Source organism: Alosa pseudoharengus, unplaced genomic scaffold (genome assembly GCF_046254945.1).
Source record: "Alosa pseudoharengus isolate Yale_2024_CS ecotype anadromous, Long Island Sound unplaced genomic scaffold, YU_APseudo_1.1 YU_APseudo_1.1_scf_23, whole genome shotgun sequence".
NCBI lineage: Eukaryota > Metazoa > Chordata > Actinopteri > Clupeiformes > Clupeidae > Alosa > Alosa pseudoharengus.
The window spans coordinates 19545806-19567085 of NW_027468685.1; the positions used below are offsets into that span (position 1 = coordinate 19545806).

The 21280-nt window shown below is 45.2% G+C and overlaps 1 protein-coding gene across 3 annotated transcripts in view; it reads right to left on the reverse strand.

The window, feature by feature from the left end:
- nfatc1 (nuclear factor of activated T cells 1) overlaps positions 1 to 19450 on the reverse strand; it is a 31620-nt gene extending 12170 nt beyond the window's left edge. For all 3 annotated transcript variants that reach the window (XM_076301938.1, XM_076301937.1, XM_076301939.1), the window contains exons 1-7: positions 19103 to 19450; positions 16646 to 17747; positions 16133 to 16292; positions 12268 to 12470; positions 10511 to 10683; positions 8924 to 9064; positions 852 to 907 (exon numbers count right to left, since the gene is read on the reverse strand). In XM_076301938.1, coding sequence (XP_076158053.1) covers positions 852 to 907; positions 8924 to 9064; positions 10511 to 10683; positions 12268 to 12470; positions 16133 to 16292; positions 16646 to 17747; positions 19103 to 19121 — 1854 coding nt within the window. In that variant the 5' untranslated portion in view covers positions 19122 to 19450. The remainder of the gene's footprint in view (positions 1 to 851; positions 908 to 8923; positions 9065 to 10510; positions 10684 to 12267; positions 12471 to 16132; positions 16293 to 16645; positions 17748 to 19102) is intronic.
- Between the last annotated feature and the right edge of the window lie 1830 nt (positions 19451 to 21280).

The window sequence follows — 21280 nt, forward strand, 5'->3', positions numbered from 1 at the left end:
GCTACATTCACACAAAGACTCCCATCTGCCTGCGACCAGGAGGACAATGTGGAGATTAGCTTTGGCTAGACAGATGCTGCAATGTTGTTTAAAATGGGCCCGGTCCAGCATGCCTGAGCCAGGTGTAAATGGCCGACAGTTTGCAGCCAGACGTGTTGTAACGGCTTACGCTCAGCCAGAGTAGATATAGACTGGGGCGGCGAGGGGGGGGGTATCGAGGATTTGGAGCAGGTGCAAAGACTTCAGCGCACACAGACGCTGTCTAATCCACTCTTGTGCCCCCCCCTCCCCTCAGGTCTGAGAGAGGGGCTTGCTGATGAGTCAGCCTGTCAGGGAGCTCTGGCCTCCAGGTGTCTCACATCACCCTGAGTCTTCCCCTCAGACAGCCCCTCAGGAACTGGGAAAAAATGTTTTTGTCCCCCCCCCCCTCTCTCTCTCTCTGTCTCTCTCTCTGTCATTTCTTTTCCAACTGCTCCCATGATAATTATTTCTCCAAAGATTCTGTCAATCCTACACCAGGTTTTCTCCCTCGGTTATACTATAAGTCCTATATACCTTTGTCAAATCAGCAGGTCTTGAATATAGTACAGAATCACTTTAAAAACAGATAAGCAGTCTAGTGACACATTATTTAAGGTGAATGTGATGCTCCTTTAGTTCACAGGCTATGACTAAAGCATGATGAAAATATGGAATGTGATTTTTGGACACCATAAGCGCATTCATTCTCAATTTGGATTTGATAGGCTAGTATGACAAGTTCGAGCTTTGAGAGAGCACTTAGACTCCTCAAAAAAATCTGCATAAATCTGCATGAAGATGATTAATTGCTCTGAGGTAGAAGGGCTTACCGATTTGGAGGCTTCCTTGTCAACTTTGGCTTCCATCTCCCATATATGATGGCCATCTGCAAAAAAAAAAAAAAACATACAAAATGGTTGACTCTGGTTATTTGTTAGCAACTATCAATGTTCTGTAATAAGTGACTCAGAGAGAGGCCAAGTGCATGGAATTTATGAAAATATTAGGATGAAAAACAGCTTAATGGCGTCTCGTCATGGAATAAGCCATCCTGAACAGATGAACTTCAATCAAACCTCCTCACTGGACGTCATCAACCAGATGTTATTGCATGACAAACAAAACCTGCACATCAGTACCCGGCGTAAGGGTTCATGAAATAATGCACAACCAATTAAAAAGTAAAATAAATTGCTCTTTGAGTCCATTTCCAAACATCAATCATTTGTCATCCCCAATAAAATGCCTCAATGCAACCCTTTTTTTAGCCACAAATTGTGGCAACCAAATAACTGTCCCTTTTATCCTTCCAAAGCTGCACACCAACAGCCAGGGACAAAAGAGCTACTAAACGCTCATTTGCTATTTTTAGTGTCACTCGTCAGCAGGCTGGCTTTTTTCCTTAACTGGTTAATGAAACCACGTAAACCATCGCCTTTTGGGTCGCAGCACTGATGGGCTGGCAACGTCTTAAATAGAACTGACATCATAACCATGTCTTCCATGTGAATGGAAGGGTGTCTGCAGACAACGCCAGGCTGACTGGTGGGCCTTAGTGACTTTGGGCTTGGTGTGTCTGTAGTGCCAAGGTGGCGTGCAGGAAGGGGTGAAACGTGTTGAGGAAAAAATCTTTTCATCTTCAATCGCTTAATTTATAAACCACACGGTGAATTATGATTGTGTCATAAGAGGATTATGAAGAGCTAGGTATTCATATATAACATAAGTACAAATGTTGATTTGTTACTAAGAAAGTTGTACAATATATTCTCTTAAGAGTCTCTGAAGTACATGATGAGTTAACAGGGCTTCCCTACTAACCAAGACTTTCACTCAAAATCCATGCACATCTGAATAAATCCCTTCCAGATGCAAAGACAGGGCAGCCAGTTGTTGTGACAGCTGATGCTTGGTGGAGTCAACTAAACTGTAGGTGTTCTGCTTTGTGGCTAACTAAACATTAGAATTCCCATTTAAGAATACCTCCCAGGATTATAAGACACACATGAGGGTAGTCCTCACAATAGCAGTCCATTGTAATCACTGTCCTTCACTTGCAGCGGTTAGTAAAATCGCTCATTAGTAAAAACTAATGAAAAGTAGATCGTTACTGAGTTTTTAGTTGTTCTGTGACAGAATGCCATCCCTCTCAGAGCAAAATCTACACATTTTTAAAGGATGGGTTTTTAAAAGACTTCTAGAAGATGTCTTGACCTCTTACCACAGTCAAGGCCTTAGGGATTGAGTTAATTTTACAGATGAAGAGAGCTTGCTGTTTTCATCACTGTTTAAGCCATTTTCTGTTTTCTTTAAGCCATTCTTCAAGACAATTTCGGCCTTTCCAGGAAAAAAATAAAGTTCTGTGCAAAATATTTTGCTTTTCGCGGATCCCCTATGGTGTCTTCCATGCGGGCCATATAGTTGAGTGCAGTAATGGGCATTCCATCACTTAAGTGTGTGGCTGGTGGGGGTGATGGACGAGGATCACAACATTAGTCTGTAATTTGTGGGTGCATCCACTTAATTTGTGGCCGTCCACACGTTAGATGTGGAGTTGAGGTTCACTGAGGCAGTGATGTGGCAGATCCCTTAGACTTAAGACTTAACTCTCTCTCTCTCTCTCTCCCTTTTCTCTCCCCCCCACACCCTTTCTCTTCTTCTCTTTCTCTCTCGCCTTTCCCCTCCTCTCTGGAGGAAACCTCGCTCCTCCGACCTCCCCTGTCCTGCTCTGGGAATCCCTCCAGGAGGGAAACCTTAGAGCTGTAAGGTTGACGCGCCAGGGGTAAACATGTTTTTCTCTCATGTCGGAGCGATCATGCTGTGATTTAATAGCAGATGGTTTCAAAGTAGCGGCTGTGCGATGCGAAATGCGAAGCATTTTTGATCTGCCACTGATGATTAATCTGAAATGAATCTTCCTTCTTTTGTTATATAACTCCTTCAAAAGTTATAGATATCAGTGTCAGAGAGAGTTCACAATTTTTTTGACGAGGCATAAATCCCAAACCCTGCTTGTTTGTTGCTTTTGGGTTTAATAACTGCTTTTAATATGGCTGGCTTAATGCAAAACACCATGGCACAACCAATGCTCTCACACTTCATGGCCTCCCTATTCCGTGCCACATCACTCCTTCTCATTCCTTTTATTTGGCCCCTCACCAACGCCCTTTCTCCTCCTTCTCCTCCTCCTCCTTCCTCCCTCTCTCTCTCTCTCTGCTGGCAACTCTCCTCCCTCACTCTTGCATCCCTCATTTTCTCTCTCCCACTCTCTCTCTCTCTCTCCCACACACACACCTCCCTCCTTACACAAATAACCGTGCCTGGTTCAGACACAACACAGAGTCTGTGCACAACTGTGGTAGGCAAGCAAGCAAGCAGGCAGGCAGGCAGGCACAGGGTTTGGGCTGAAGCAATCAGCCGGAGGGCAGGGAGTGTGTGTGTGTGTGTGTGTGTGTGTGTGAGTGAGGGTGGATGGGGGTGGTGGGGGAGGTTGGTTGGTTGGTGGGGTTGGGGTAAGTCAACTGGGGCTACTGCGACTGCTGTTTGTCATCCCTGGACCCTTGGGTGGAGCAGGGTGGAAGCAGAGAGGCTGAGATGGAGAGGCAGGCGGTGGGGTGGGGGCAGTGCCTGGCTTTGAGGGGGGAATGAAACGCTCCCTTGTTTTGTCTAATTGGACCGGGGGAGAGAGAGCGGAGCTCGGCTGGTGCGGCCGCTGCAGCCTGAAACAGCAGGGGGATGGAGCCCAAGCATAAACACACACACACACACACACACACACACACACACACACACACACACACACACACACACACACACACACACACACACACACACACACACACACACACACACACACACACACACACACACACACACACACACACACACACACACGTGTGTAAACACACATATACACCTATATATATGCACACTCACATCCTCAAAAGCACACAAATAGTGTATACACACACACAGTCATACACACCACTGGTTGACTAGTAGCAGAGAGGCCGTTGCTATGAATGGACTCTTTTGTCCTTGGCCATGCCACGCAGATGAGGCAGACGCACGCCAGTGTTGTCAAATGCCACCTACCCAAAAAACACACACGGGAACATACAAACACACACAGACACAGACACACAGACACACACACACACACAGACACAGACACAGACACAGACGGCCCCCAAAGCCACTGTAATCACAGCAGAAACAAATTTACAGGCACAGCACAGCATCTTTTCCAGGACTGGAGGAGAAAAAAAAAGCAAGACATGGGGACAGGGATGCGATCTCCTTGTCCTAATATTAAGGCTGAGGGATAATTGTTTTTAGTTTGCTTCTAGCTTTCTGCTTAAACCATCTCTGGGGAGAAATACATTATTGGGTTATTGTTTCTGTAATTTGTTTATGAAAACGGGACGCTGTTGTGAAAGGCAAAGAGAGAGGCCAAGCCACAAAACCCATCTTAAGTTGTGGCCATCTTTCTCTATAAACGCTTAATTAAATCTTTGAAGTGACTTTGGCATAAAACAATGTGCTGACCTTGTGAATTTCGCCTGAAGATTGGGGAATTAAACCTGATACTCACAGGGTTTACAGCAAAAGTATTTCTCAAATTATTTCTCACTTTATTGTACAGTGCCCTCTATTTACTATGTAATTGCAGTGCCCAAATGGACTCCAGTGGTTGGTTTCAGTCGAAGACCTTGTTTGGAAAGGTATGCAGGCAATACTTGATAAGGAGTACTTTTTTCCACCATCACCAATGGAATTTTGGGACAAAATTTGATGCAACATAATTTTGCTCTAACTGGCGTGTCTCCTGAACAGATGGAACCCGGGTCCAACGCAGGCCCAGCACTTTCATGTCTTTACACGGTCACAATCACGCAGCCCTATCAGATTTCGGCCATGTTTGAAGTACATTAAGCCCGATACCACATGCCACATTTTCTTCAAAGAAACATGCTAACATATGTTGTTTTTTGATAGCCTAGCGCTGCCCGCCTGTTGCTTTGAGTTCAGTTTTTGTTGGAATAAACTGAAATAAAGTTTATATCTGGTTATATCAGGCAGGACTTTTGTGCTAAGATTAATTTCTTGCTCATGCTAGTGTGATTTTGTCATTCACAAAGTGCCGAAATCAACAATTTACTTTAAAGTGTAGGGTTGAACTTTTGTATTTCTACATATTGAAATAAATCAGCACTGCTTATTCAAAGCAATATAACACAGAGAATAATACATAAACAAAATCCACATCCTTGTGATCATTCACTAGATCAACAAAGGCAACAAGAAAAAACAAACCTGAAGTGTGCTTTCTCACAAAGTGAATCACCACTCATCTGTTACCCTGGCAATATGACTCAGTTCACCACAGAGCCGGCTCTTGTCTCCTGATCACCACTTAGAGGACTTGCGTTCTCTCACAGACATGACCCCAGGCCAAAAATAACCAAGCCTGTCTGGGTTCACATCTCTCTCCCTCTCTCTCTCTCCCTCTCTCTGGAGTGTACCTGCCCAGGCCAGCTGTGTTGTAGTGCTCTGAAATGGTGGCAGCCGTCAGCTGTCAGCGCCCTTCACGTGACCTCTCTGTGGGGCCCTGAAGAATAATAACAATCTCTCTCTCTCTCTCTCGCTCTCTGGCCTGTTCTTCATCTCTCCCCCTCTCTTTCTCTCATTTCAAAGAGATACTGTATTTCTCCACTTCGCTCCCTGTTACAGCCAGCACAGCTCAGCTCACAGCGCTTCGCTGATTCCATTCCTTCCTCTCGCCTCCACACATATTTAATTTCCCTTCTGAATGTTCTGAGTCACGTACATATCTCCCATCAACAATAACATAGTAACAGTAATCCGAATGAAAAACCAAAAACATTTTGAGTCTACTATGATATTATGACGGAAAAGTATTTCAAAGTGGCAATATGGAAACAGAATCCTCCTATGACCAACAAAAGTCATGTATAAATAATTGCCTAGGACACAAAGTACGGATACAGTTTGGACCATGTTAAAGGAGGCGCTTTTTACAAGATGGTGTAAGAGTGACCCTGTGACCTCTGGAAGCTAAAGGAGGGAATCCCTTCAGAGTGACTCATCATCCAAGGGTAACGTTTCCCCCCGCATAACATAAACATCCCCTCAGCTCAACGCCCACAGAGTGTGAAGGATCACCCTCGAATGCTGTCTCGAGCCATTTCCATTCCACTGTCCAGCCAAGATGTCTCTTTCTGAATGTGCCTCTGTGTGTTCTCTCTCAACCTGCTACAGTACATCCTGAGAGTGATTTTAATCTTCAATGTAATATATATTATTTGTGAATATAAATAAACATCGGAGGTATGTCTGTTAAATGTGCAAGTATAAGAAAAAGGTTTGTAAATATATATATGTAAATACCTCTACTCCTTTTTTTTGAACAAAATGTGACTTTTCATTTTTATTTTTGTTGTCTATGTCTATGTTGATTCTTAAATATTTTATTTGTTAATGTCTACATGTTCAAGAAAATAAATGTACCAAATCCAAAATCCAAATCCAAATCCTTCACTGTGTGCTTCGCTAATTCACGGATTGGGATAAATGCAGAGACCAAATTTCCCTCACGGGATCAAAAGAGTATATATACTTATACTTATCCGTATTTGTTTGATTAAAAACTCCATAAGATTAACTGTGTTTTTGTGAAGGTATTTCAGGCCATTTATATTACATTATTTTAATAGGCTCCATACAATAAAAAAAATCCAAAATAAAACATAATTGCTGGATTTTCAATACATTTGTATTGCCTCAGTGCTGAACTCATATTTTCCAACTTGCCTGGCATCTAAAGTGAAATGTCAAAATACGACACAGCAAAACAAAAAGCCAAAAGTTTGGTAAATACAATAATCTTTAAGAATGTGGTCCATAAGTGGTTAATCTATAAAGCAGCGATTGGATTGTTTGTGTGTGTGTGTATGTTCTGTGAAACCAATGAGAAGGCAGAGGGGGGAGTTTCCATCGCAGGATTGCCCAAGAATTTGAGGCGAGTGCCAGACGCAGGGAAACCCTCATCAAAAACAAGTGCACACACCCAGGGATGCCCCGGTCCAAGGCAGCCCAGGGCCTTAAAGCCTGTCCACTTATCTCCAGCTCTCCCCAAGGAGAGTTTGCCTTCCACCAGTGCTCTGTGGTTTGCTGTCATGGTAATGCAGTTGTACAAGGTTGTACGAGCCCTATAGTAACTCTGTTGAAACTGGTATAACATACTCATCTTTTTGAGTGCTGAACTGGTGTGTTTCTATGACCAAATGTAAACCCTACATTTTTTTTCTGACCAATGAGTGTGTTGTAACAACAACAACAACAACAACAACAACAGCAGCAGCAGCAGCAGCAACAACAACAACAACAACAACAACTTGCATTTATATAGTGCTTTATCAAGACACCCAAAGTGCATTACAGTGAAGGGGAAACCTCACTAACCACCACCAATGTGTAACTCCCACCTGCTACACACATTTGTAAACAAACTCTCAGTAGCTACAACCCACCAGTGAAATGCGACACTTGACAAGTTGCATAAACTTAAATAAGCTGCACAACTACAGAAGACTGAATGAGTTCTTCATCTCATTTTAAAAAAAAAAAATGGGAGAGGGGGTGACAGCTCATCAATTAACCAGTTGCTGTTCATTAAGTAAACAATGTTGTGCTTTTTTGTTCTTATTCATATTAAGACATTTCATTTAAATCTATTAGATGTATTTCACTAAATGTCTAATGCGGGGAAACACCAGCATCCTAATATTCACACCCACTAGGCTATTTCCAACAACGGATTCTGGATTGTTCTAAAACTCATAAGCAACGGCACCCTTCCGTCCCTTACAGGTGGAACAATGTGAGACCTTCCTGTGGCGGTTCCACGTGTTCCGCCGTACACTATTAAATGTGTTTACGCCGTTCGGCCTTGGCCTGTGCGGGGCCCAGATATTTTTTCTAAGCCAATCAAGGAAACTGCTGTTTGTAAACCTCCACTCCAAACATCTGGGGAAAGGAGAGGCACTCCTTGTTTCCATACCAGAGAGAGAGAGAAAGAGAGAGAGAGAGAGAGAAAGAGAGAGAGAAAGAGAGAGAGAGAGAGAAAGAGAGAGAAAGAGAAGAAAAAAGGATTATGAAAAAACAGAAAGAGAAATCTAAACAAACACTCAAGTGGCAGGGTCTGCAACAGACGGCAGATTCTGTGTTTGGGAGCCATTCCTGGGCCGTGCAGGCAATGGAAACTTGGGCAAATGTAAATCCGTGGAGTTAAAAATACTGCAGTTAATGCCGACCACATGTGGACTGCTGGCGGATCGAGGGATATTTTGACGGCTGGGAGAGAGGGGAGAGGGAAAAGGAGGGAGTGGCTCTGGAGGGGAGGGGGGGGTTCTCTTTTTGGATGGGAGACAGAGTGCGCACATATGCACGCACACACACACACACGCGCACACACACACACACACACACAGACATGCACGCGCACACACACAAATACACACACACATAAATGTGCATGCATACACGCACATGCATATACACCACACACTTGTCAAGCTCCTTCTTACATAAAGTCAGTAATCCTACTTTTAAACCTTAGCAAACACATATGCTCACATAAACATGTGGTAAAGCACACTGTGTGGAACCTTGGGAGTGCCTGGGCTCACACACACACACATACAAACACACACACACACACACACACACACGCACGCACGCACGCACACACACACGCATGCACAGGCGCACACATACACACACTCTCTTTCTCTCTCTCTCCTCTCTCTCTACCCTCTCTGACAATTTCCAGATTTCAGGGGCTGCCTTCGTTCGCCTGGCAGTGCGAGCCTCCCCTTACCTTGGGCGTTCTCCACAAACACAACCTTGGAGTCGGGCTGGAAGTTGTGTCCGGTCAGGAGCATCTTCTCCCCCCCTGGGGCCACACAGCTGTCCAAGCTCTGCTTGTCCACCAAGGGAAGCTCCTGCGCTGACCGCTGGGCTGTGGGGAGGAATGACAAATGGCATCACGCAGAGGAACGTCCACATACACTAAAGGGATGATTCATTTACGACTGCTGTGGGGGAATCATTTACTCGATCCAAGCAGACATAATGTACAAGGCCAATATGTGTGACTGATTAGTAAAGCTTGTGTGGTATTTGGGGGAGAGAGTTTTGCTGAGAGAGTTTTGACAAGACTAGATGACCTATTCACCATGCAGTCCTGCTGCTCCAATCATGACATCACCTGTTCACACACTCTCTTTCTCTTTCTCTCCCTCCCTCTCTCTATCTCTCTCTCTCTGTCTCTCTCTTTCTTTATTTCTCTCTCTGAAATAGGTCATACCACAGTGAGCGCTCTGCCCATTTCTTTCTTTTAATTGGCCATGTTTGCGATAAATTATTTTCCTGCTACCAAAATGAATTGTCTTTATTTCTTTGGTACAATTGTAAACAGACAGAGTTCAGTGAGTTTTCTTTTGACTTAGTGGTAGAACAATTCTCTCAGTGGAATCTCACTGTAGTGACTACTGTGATTTAGTGACTGTCTTTGAAAGCTCACAAGATTAACCGTGAGGTGATTTTGGTCAGGCGAAAACAAAATCCCCATAACAAGGGTCAGATGTGACCATTCCACACACACTGATTTCTAGCCATGTTTTTGCTGTTCAATTTTATGTCTGCTTTAAAACATGGAAACTTCAACTGTTATTTATTTATTGTCTTCTCTTCAGGGTGTTCTGCTAAAACATTGTCTGGCTATTGAGTGTCAGAAGTGTAATTCTCACAGAAATAAATACACAAGCAGTGACCCAGTAATGCCCTGATATACCGGGGGCCAAGTTGTCCCAAGGCAGGGAGAATTTCCTGAAAGGGGGAGACACACGCCCCTTTTAGAAAATGATATATTTTTGTTCTAGATCATAAAAGTGCAACTGTGTCCATGCTGACTGGTGTCAGACAAGCCCTGTTCATACCATTTATGGGCTAGTTCATAATCTCTTGTCAGCATAAAGTTACTTCATAAACACCTTTTCCTATCAAAATGTTTTCTAAGGTAGAACTGCAGCCAGACTGCAGTGTAAATACTGCAATGTAAATATATGGCATAAAGCAGCTGCCCTTTCAACTACCAAGACTATTTGTTCCTGAGTTCACAGAAAAACAAATCTATTTCTACATCTGGAAGTGAAGACAGGTATTGGAATTACCTACAGCTTAGTGCATATCATTACATTATATACTGTATTGCTGATCCAAACTTTTGTGTATTTGTCAAATATGGCTAATGCATGTTCTCCATGCTTCCCAAATTCTCACTTTCTCGTTAGGTTTTGAGTAAGTTTTGAATATTCACTATCTTTCTCTAGTTCTCTAGTCTCTAAACTTTTCAAGTTGGAAGTGTCATGCTGACGGGCGAAGGCACGTTGAAAGGTCTGCTTACAGCACTCGATGGGGTTGGAGGCGGCCTGCAGGGAGATGGTCCTTCCATTAGGCTGGCTAATGTGCACTCGGAACACCATCCTCACGCGGGTGTTCTTTCGCCCGATGTCCGTCTCGCCCTTCCGAAGCTCGATGTCCGAGTTGCGCAGCTTGAGAATGCCAGCGCAGTCGATTCTGATGGGGGAGATTATGGATGAGCGCGCACACGTATCATTTAGTCTGGATATGAATAGATGCTACAGTATGTGATGAGTACTTCTTCAGTAACTTACTAATTTAGTAATGAGCAATAGCCAAAATGACACAAAGTTTACTCATCCACATTGTAGAGTAACTTATTCACTACCTAGTCATCTGTCATACATTTTAATGTCACTTTTTACATAGCTATCAATTTGATCTATTTTCATTTTTCAGTTATGTGTTCCAATGAATACAGTAGTTTTTAAAACATACAGTACATTTTTCTATCTTAGGGAGGTTTCCTCTTACACTAGAAACAGGGTTTAACACTGGTAACTTCAAATCTGTGTCTTTACTTTTGAAGTGGAGCCTTTCTGAAGCGAGCCTGAGAACAGCGTGGGTCCCTCATATTGAACACGGGCAAAACCTGAAGATCTATAGCACTTGGAATGCGCCATAAAACCGACCAACCCCACAAACCTCCACTGCTTGTGTTGGACCAACCTCAGAAACAGTGAAACTGCTCTGAAAATGAAAACTTAAGCCCCTTTGAATAAATTACAGGCTGTCAAGAGCTAAGCAAAATTGTGCTGCTGAAATCTACGCAAACGTCTCGCCCGACAAAATGGTGAAACAGAATCCCCAAAACCCAAGCAAAATGGATACATGTTTAATATAGGGACCTTTTGGGATATATTACTAATGCAAGTAACTTCCAGCAGTCTTCACACAGACTGGAATGTTCTCCCAAAACAGGGGGGAAACCAAATACAGAAGTTCGATGGTTATATAACATTTAGCGAAGTGTTACATCCATTAAAAATGCAGAGCAAGTGGAGAGGAAAAACTGCTGAGCGTAGCAGGCTGCTACTGCCTGGAGTGGAGTCCAGAACTCGTGGCCTCTCCACAAACTCTGGGGGATCCGTGGGCCCCCCTGTAACCAGAGCTCTGGAGCTCCTGTGCACAGTCAACCCACCCGGCTAAAACAACTGACAAAACCACACAGACCAACGGTCGTCAGACAGCACAGTCATATGATGTGACTCTACCCATGCACCCCACCCTCGTCTTCAAAAGAGAACCCAATAGCGGTCAGCTCTGACTGGTCATATGACCCAATGTTCTTTAAAATTGTTCTATTGTTCTATGAACAGAGCCCATGACGTGAGAGCTGGCAGAAGGGTAACAAGTAGTAAAATAGTGAAACTGATTCTCTTTCCTTATTTTAACCCCCTACATTCTCAATTAAGTGGTAGCATGTTATGGTATGTCTCTGTTATTGGTCTGGGAAAAGGCGAGAAGTGTATTTTTCAAAACAACTTACAGTATTGTGTCATTTATTATGGGTCTACATGTCTGCATTATAAGGAGATGTTACATGCCGAAAAGAAAACTTAATTTTTTTGTTTTGTTTTAGTTTTCAAAAATGTATACATGTGAAGGTGTTATGTATACTACTGTAGTTATGTATGATGTACGGTGGATGTCCACATGTATGTAGTCGGAGAGACAGACAGACACACATGCACACACGCGCACGCACACACACACACACACACACACACACAAACTCACATAGCCTTCATGTTGCTCTCTGGAAGCAGAGGTATCTCCAGCAGCTTGGTGCTGTTCTGCAGCACCTCATGGCTGGGCGTTGACACAGTCTTGCCCGTGATGCGGTGGACCTGATAGAAAGCATGCGGCCGCAGCATCCGGTCGTCCGCAGTCCCAATGAACAGCTGGAGGGTCAGTGGCTCGCTCTCCATGTAGCCATGCAGCTGGGGACCGAGACACGACATCAAACATGTTCAAAGCCACACAACACAGTAACCAGTGGTGGTCATTATGAATGAAAAATGCCCTAAACCAAAGTGAACGAAAGCAAGTTGACCTTCAAATGAGTCTTTTTTTTTTCTCTGGAGGATTAAGAGATTCGACGGATTTTCCAAAACAACTGGAAGCCTGTATCTCTATGACATACCGACAAGAGGCATTGTGTACATAGAAGACAACATGGGTCTATATTTACATGGGAACAACGTGTGGCTGCCTGCCATAGCTGCTCCTATACTATCCAACAGAGAGGGGAGAGAGTGCGAGCGAGAGTGTGAGTGCGAGAGCTCCCCTCCCTCTCTATCCTACTATCACCCAGCAGAGGAATGTCAAGACTCCGCTGCACTCGGTGCCCTTCAGTCAGACTACCCATCAACACCACCCCCTACAACTGAGCTGCTGTTACCCATCAACACCACCCCCTACAACTGAGCTGCTGTTACCCATCAACACCACCCCCTACAACAGAGCTGCTGTTACACTGGCAGATAATTTCTCCGTTCGATGGGCACTGTGAGAAACCACCATGTCGGTGGGCTCTTGCATCATCTAAATCATCTAAAAGGAAATGGACATTTATTTTATCTAATAAATGTGTTGATATTGCAGATGTATTTACATAATCTACAAAAAGGGTTTTAATTTGGTAGTTGTTCTGTGGGCTCAAAAACAAAAACACATCCACTGGAATGGAAAAACTTCCATTCATTGACTGGCACACACTCTGGGGAAATGAAATTCTTTTACAGAATTAAGTTTACATAACGCCACTAAGATCGAGAAAACTTTCTCAGATCATTCTTCTTAAGCTGCACAGAGAACGTCAAACAAATTCTTCAGGAACCCCAGAAAGAAAAACCCAAAAGTGTCTCCACTGAGCCATTACATCATATTTTCCAGTCGCAAAAGTTACCATGTCTTGCGTTCAGCCTTTCTCCGAGCAGGATTTATTTTCCCAGTCAAAGAAAAAGCACAGACGCACCGGGCACGGTGCATAGCTGTGGTTCAGACGGGCATTCAGTTAGGCATTCTGCGCGCAAGATGAGTCCATCCTCTTCAGGACTCGAGCGGTTGGTTGCCTGACAGCAAGTCATGCCTTCAGAAAAATCCTTCTTGAATTAATAATTATATTCAATTATGGGCGGAAACCAACAAACTGCTCGCTCGTATAGGATTGGGGATTGCAGTTGTTCCAGGACAAATGCGTGACCACTCTGAGGGGGAAAGGGTGTGGTGGTGCTGGGGCCTGAATGCAGAGGGGAGCCTCTAAGGGATTAGAGGAGGAGAGTGCTCTGTAATCTGTCGGTTAACAGGAGGAGAGCTGGTGCCGTTTGGGGCCTGGCTAAAGGGAGCGCGGCTCCTTCGTCTGCCAGAAACGTGTGCGGTCGGGCTGAGCGCCTCCGTCCAGCAGCCCCGACAGATGATGTCAGAGGAGCACTGGGAATTTTCCGGAACAAAAGCTTGCCTGTGAGCTCGGCCGGAAGCTGCGGTGGTGTTGGGGAGGCTCCAGAGCTCCAGAGGAGTAAAAAAAGTAAAAGCTGGGAGCTGCACATGTGCAGATCCCATAGTTTAGGATCATAAGCACCTCATTAAGTTACATGTACACATGTCCATGCTTGACTGCGAAGATGCTTCAGAGGCACTAGGAGAGGCTAATGTGTGCCATTGTTTTTTATTTGTTTAAAAAAAGTGGGCAAGTCAGCATCATTACTCTCAATTCCTTTAGCATGAATTTGTGACAGTAGCATTTTTTCAAAACCATTCAGGGAGTGACTTTGATTTTGTCAGAGCATGTGTGAGGCCTACCCCCCCACATGTGTGGTTAGTGCCTCACTCACATCAAATGACACTGACTTGTTGTCTTAAATCCACTTTTGGCTAGGGTGACTTATGCCCTCCGCACTCACAGACAAGCTCCTGTTTGGCTCCCAAATTGAAATGGTAAACTTCCATGAGTCAGTTTCAAAACGGAAACCACTGAGTCACTGGCGTCTGGCAGAGTGGACTGAGGCGTCAGCGAGGCAGGGTGGTTTGAAGACATACCTGTGATGCTGGACATTGGCGGCCAACATAAAGGAGGGGCGCGAGGTCAAGCAAACTTTCAGTGAAGAAAAAAAAAGATGTGACAGTGAAAAAATGAGGAGTGAATCACTTGCAATTTCAGCAAATCGCTCTGATTTCACGGGCATGAATCCATGTAGTTGAAAAGTCAGAAAAGAATGAAACTGCTGTAAGTAAAGTCAGTAAGTGAAGTGGCTGTGAGGCTAACACTTGCTACACTTAGCCACCTCTCATTAATGTGCTGCACTCACACACCTGGCAGGCAGGAATGTCCTGGTCTTAAAGGGGGAATTAGGGGGAAATTAGGTACAAATTACAAACACAAGGAGAGTCTGATAAGGACTCTCATAAGGAGAGTCTGTCTGATAGCTAGCTACTATAGTTATGGCTATGGTATTTGGTAGACACTTTTGTTTTACTGGATACCCAGTTAGCTTAATTCTAACACAAATGTCCTTTGCATGAATTTTCATATATAAATTCCTTCAATTCTACATCAGTTATGAGGTACACTCTATCTTTAAATCCAGAGGTGAGCTGCTTTTTCTGTTTTGATACTCTTGGAAGAATATTGACATTAAGGATTTCGATCAGACGTGGAAGTGGAGGATGTGTGTGTAAGGATGAGGAGGAGATGGTGTGCATTGTCAAGGGATCACCAGTTTCCTGCAAGTGGTGTTTCGTGACTCTACTTGCCCTTCTTTTATGACTGCTAATTGACAAAAGAACTGACAAACCTCACAAATAAGAAATCGAAGTGTTGCGTGCGTAAACAGCAGATGACTGCATGGACTGCACACAAAAACACTTTTGGGAAGAACCAGCGTGGTATCACGGAGAGGGAAACCCCCCCCCACAAAAAAACACACAAGTCACGACAAAAACACAAAGTACGTAAGAAGCACCAGGGACAACAACAAAAAACAACGCAGAGCACGACAGACGCGGTTCTCCAGGGAGTATGTTAAGATATGGGAGTGGCGGGTGTATTGAAATGACACCACCACATTTAGTCACTCTAAGGAGTCACATTCAAAGAGTTAACATGCAGAATAGCAGCTGAGATCATCTTCACTCTTTCATAAGACCATGGTAAAGCCACCATTTAAAATATGTAAGCATTTCATATGCATTACATGTTGCTGAATGGGATTAAATGCTCACTGTGATATGGTTTATGGTTTAAAGTACACCAAAGTCATGCAAACCACTGGCAGAACTGTCAAAAAGGAGGAGGTGGAGAATATCTCATCAAAGTTACTTTAAGCTACAATCATTTTACAATAGAGGAAATGCATATTTGCAATATATAAACACTATACTCTAATTTCATTGACCGGCAACTGGCAACAAGCAAGATCCACCACACATGAACCAAAGCTATCCTGTGGTGTCTGGGGGCACTGCGCTGACCCATCCATGTTTGAGCTTGCTACTGGCATACAATTAGACCAGTTATTTTTCCAAGTTGTTAAATTAGCTTTAGCTAACTGGAGGCAGACTTTGCTTGTTGCATGTTAATGAAATTAGGTCCCAATAGGGTTACCTGCACAACTGGATGGCCTCCTGCGAGTGCCTTCACTGCCCCTCTGCTGCCCTCGGTCTCGTAGTGGGCGCGGTGGTGAGACTTGGGCTGCACGTCAATCTGAAGGCTGTAGGGGCCGGAGCTGGATGGCAGCTGCCAGTCAAGAGCGGGCAAAGACGGGCTGGAACACAGAGAGGATGGCTGAGAACATGCTGGACACAGAAAAAAAGGGCCATGTGGACACTCTGATACCTTCTCGGGAACATCACAGAGAGGAATTTCATTAGACAAGGCTTACACTTTACTCACAACTTTGTCTTATCAAAGTGAATGTATGAACTCTGAGGCCTCTTAGTGATTATGACAACTGATTATTTTGTCAGATTAATCAATAAAAGTTCTTACATTGTCATCATCACACATTATTATACTCTGATACCAAAAGAATGTAATTATCACTTTGAAGGATAAATATGCCAATATAAATGTATAGATTGGATGCTGGGCAGCTAAATGTATATGTTTCCTCCCTACCTAATATATGTCTTTGGCTTTGACCATGAGTAGGTGTGCTGGGGTACGTCCAGGAAGCCTCCGCTGTAGCCCTCCTTCTTGAAGGGCATGTGAGACGGGGAGCCGTAGTCGCTCGTGCTGTACTCTCCTGACACCAGCTCATCTCCCCTCGGTTCCACCTTCATGCTGAGGGATGGACAGGGGTCCAGGCCAGTCCGGCGGGTCTTCAGCGGGAGGCTCTCCCCGAGGTCGCTCGCCCCGTCTGTGGAGAGGGCGTTGATGGCCGCCACGATGGCCGAGTTGGTGTACTGGTTGGTGTTGCTCAGCCACGTCTCTTCGGCCACGCTGAGGCGCGGGGAGGTGTGGGGGGACGGGTTGGGCGACTGGTTGGGGGAGTACGGGTACTTGTAGGCCCCCCCACCACCACCACCAACACCTCCTCCTCCACCACCACCACCGCCGCCAAAGCTGTACTTCCGCTTGCTGCCACAGGGGGAGCTGGGCTGTGGGGAGGAGGCCGGACGGGAGGTGCCCCAGGCGTCGTCGCCGAGGCTGGAGGTGCGGGGCGAGCCGGAGGGCGAGGGCTGGGGCGACGCAGCCAGCGTACATGAGTGCATCGACGACGAGCCGCCCCCCTTCGGGGAGACGCAGGGCGACTGCCAGGGCGAGTTCTGCGGCGACATGTCGTAGGTGCACGACAGGCCCGACTCGTATGACGACGCCTCCGAGTGGCAGCTCCGCGACGACACGCTGCTTGCCGGGCTCAGGCAGCTCGGGTCGCGGTAGCCGTCGGCGTTGGGGAGTGTCAGCGTTGCCACGGAGATGATCCGGTTGCCCGCCGGCGTGCCACCGCCACTTCCGCCTTCCTCCTCTTCCTCAGAGAACTGGCTATAAGGCGTTATCTCGATCCGCGGGCTCTCCAGTGCCGGGGTGCTATTGGGACGCATACCGGCGGACGTGTAGAACCCCAGGGACACTTTGTCCTCCTGGTGCCCGTAGCTGGACGGAGGTGTGATGGCCACAGACAGAACTGGACCACCTTGAGGACTGTGGTACTGTGGGGACAGGTACGGGTTGCTGACCGGGAGCGATAGGCTGCCACTGGCAGGGTAGCCGTATGCGTCTGGGGAAGAGAGAGAGAGAGAGATGCATCTCTTGGGAGGTCACCACCACCACCACCACTTACATCAATCAGGAGAGTCCAAGCTGAAATCATACCACTAGCATACCAGACAACCCACATCAGTTCCACTGTAACACAAGACGCACGTGACTGAACTCATGCTGAGCTTTCCAAACCCATTCTTGGTTAGCGCTGACGCGCGCACGCGCACACACACACACACACACACGCACACACGCGCACACGCGCACACACACACGCACGCACACGCACACCAACACACATTTACACACTTCTCCTCAAGACATTGGACCTAGCCCACCCCCTCTGGAGAAACACTAATCTCAGTTCCACCCCAAACAGAGCTTGTGCTGATAAACTAAACCTCCAGTCCCAAGGTGAGATGGGCCAAAAATAACTGAGGTAAAAATACTCGCCCCTCCAACCACAAAAGAAGACAACGGTCCATGGAGCCAACTGGATTCTACGGCAACAAGCACTTGCAAACACACTCTCATTAGCAGACTGTTAACAGAGGCTGTGCTTGATGACACTGCTGCAAGAGTTGTTGCTTGGGACATCAGGGGAAAAGACTGTCCTGTCCTGTCCTGAGAGCAAGAAGCACTTCTCATCTGATTGTAATGGCTAATGACTGTTTGGATTTGGAGTGCATTGTAAAACCATGGGACAGTTTCTTTTTAAAAGCAATGCTACAAGTTGTTTTTTATGCATAGTTAAAAGGCATTTTTACAAACCCAAATAGACCTTGTCCATAAACATTTCACCACAATGAGCCATATAACTCCACTATTATTCAGTTTTTTTCTGTAGTAAATTTATTTTGACTCTGACAACCATGGACTTTATTCTCAGAACCATAAGGGCCTCTGTAATTGATTAGACCTTTAAAATGTGAGAATTCGTGGGGTGGGGTCCCTTCATTACAACTGTAAGCAAATGCTAAGCTTACAATCCACAATGACTATTCTGACAAGCTAACTCTACAGCACCATGCAATTCTGTCCTCCAGATGAGTTCTTCCAAATAAAAGCACAGATGGTCACAGCGCACTGTACTGTATATTGCTTGTGTCAACTGTTTAAAACTTGTGACCGTGACGCTCAATCTGCTCTGGTTTCTGAATGAGAACCCCGCCTACCTCTCATTTTAGGATAAACTATTGGCAAAGAGCTCTAGGGGGTTATGGTCTACAGTAGCCTAAAGTAGGACTGGTCCACGTCAGAAGCGGCAACTCTAAGAATCTCTACTGCACAAGTACTATTATCACATGCGTTTTTATCATTTCAAACACCAAAGTCTAAACGGCAGGTTATATGACATAACATAACGGTTACCTTCTTCGGCAGATTTCATATTGACGAGCTGGTTATGGATACACCTTTGAGATTCCCCGTCCAGTCTGAGAAACGCTCTCCAAAACTCACGCCAATGTATCCTGACACGATATTATCCTACATCCGTATGATGACAGCGACCCAGAAATGTCGACAGACGGCTTTCACTCTGAATTCACTATAAAAAAAAGTATAATGCAATCCCAGTAAGTTATGGTGATACTCGTGGTAAAAAAAGATAAATCTTCTATGGGCGTCCTAAATAGGTTAACCGAAAGAAGCAAACTGTGTTTTTTTTTCTTTCTAAAAATTACTGTTTTATTTTTGGGCTCACAGTCGCTCCGGGTCTGAATGACGCACTGCTAGAGCAGAGAGAAGTCTCCTGCTCTTTTAAAGTCGGGAAACACCTCCGGGAGACCGTGCCGCCCCAGCGCGCAATGACGTTGGAGCGTGTCTGACCAGCAGACGGAGAGAAATTGCTGTTGAGGGAATCCAGATGTAGATGCAGTAGTTGGGGAGCTGGCAGAACAGCGAAGGAGAAGGGCAGCCTGGTCTAAACTTATTTCAGTGGAGGTTGGCCATTATTTGACGAAGAAAACGTGTGTCCTTAAGACAGGCGAACGAGTAGTCTCAAAACTGCGAGTGTGTCATCCATTCTAATAAAATCCACTGGCAACTGTTGCACTGGCACGAGCCTTGTGCGAGATACTATTATAAAACACTGGGCTACAATATAGAAGCTTAAGCCAATACTAATAACCTGTTTAAACCTTAAGAATAGTTTCCAAACACTTACGGACACAGGCTGTGTGTTTGTAACTTCACCTTGTCTATCTGAGGTCTAATAACCCGCATTCTTCAGTTTCCTCCCACATAATGATCTGGGTAGCACAGAAAAGCCACAGCAGTGCCAGGAACCCTCTCTCCAATACTGAGGATTCCATGCCTGCCATTACACCTGGCAGTGACGACGTTCCCGTAATGCTATCTGCTCGTTTCATCACAGACCCACCTCCAGCCCCTCCTGACTCGCGAGTTTTAATGGAGTCCCACTTATGCTTTTGACCTCATGGAAATCTCTCACCCGCAGGCGAAAGGCCGAGCTGGGAACGGGGAGGTGCCCTAGCTGCCGTTATGTGAAACCGAGCCCGCGTGTCCCGTTGTACTTTCTCTCTTCTCTCCCTGACTACCAGCAGACATGCGTTCATAAATAGCTGCCAGTTGGTGACTGACGTGTGTCCATCTCGGCTGTCTATTTTATTTTCTGGTTGCTAATTTAGTTTTGAGACCCGGAAACACGACTTGGCTGGTTCCACCAAACTCACAAAATGGGTTGAGAGGACAGACAGGCTGGCTACAGAGAGTAATGAAATATCTGGGGGGTGTTGCCCTAAAGACTGGTGTTAAGTCCACAGAAAATGTTTTGATGTGATAAGGTTATTATCCAACAGGATGAGTAAAACGTCAGCCAATCTGATGAGTGTTGGTCAATAGAGAAATATTTTGCACAGTGCAATGGTAAATTCAGAGGCAGGGAACTGCTAATTATTGTATTTTGAGTGTGTTTAGTTTCCATGTAAGGTCCAATCATACCAGCAGAATCTTTACAAGGGAAATTACTTATGTTCGAATACATAGTGGACTTCAGGCTGCACTTATTGGGATAGTATTATTGCACGTTCAGCAGTCCTCCTGGTGACCCAAACCATCCATATGCCTTAAGAGAAAGTGTTGATGCATAATAGTGATTTAAGCCTACTCCCAGACATGTCAGTTTCTTTTTTATGACCAAGCTGGAAGTGTATTAAAATGCCCGTGGAGGGGTCTATCTCAGCATGGTGAGAAACAGTGAAAGTGCTTATGTTTTGTATAAGGCTTCTGTACAGCAGACTCATTCACTATGGGCAGTAAATCAGACACATTCTCTCTAACACACAATCTCTCGCTCTCTCTCTCACACACACACACACACACACACACACACACACACACACACACACACACACACACACACACACACACACACACACACACACACACAGACAGACCGAGAGAGTCAGAGAATATATCATGTGAAACAAATAACTCCCCAAAATGCCCTTCCAGTATTATGATGTTAATGAATGTCTGCAACCAAAAATATATCCAGCAACTTTGGAGTATGAACCCAACTTTGCC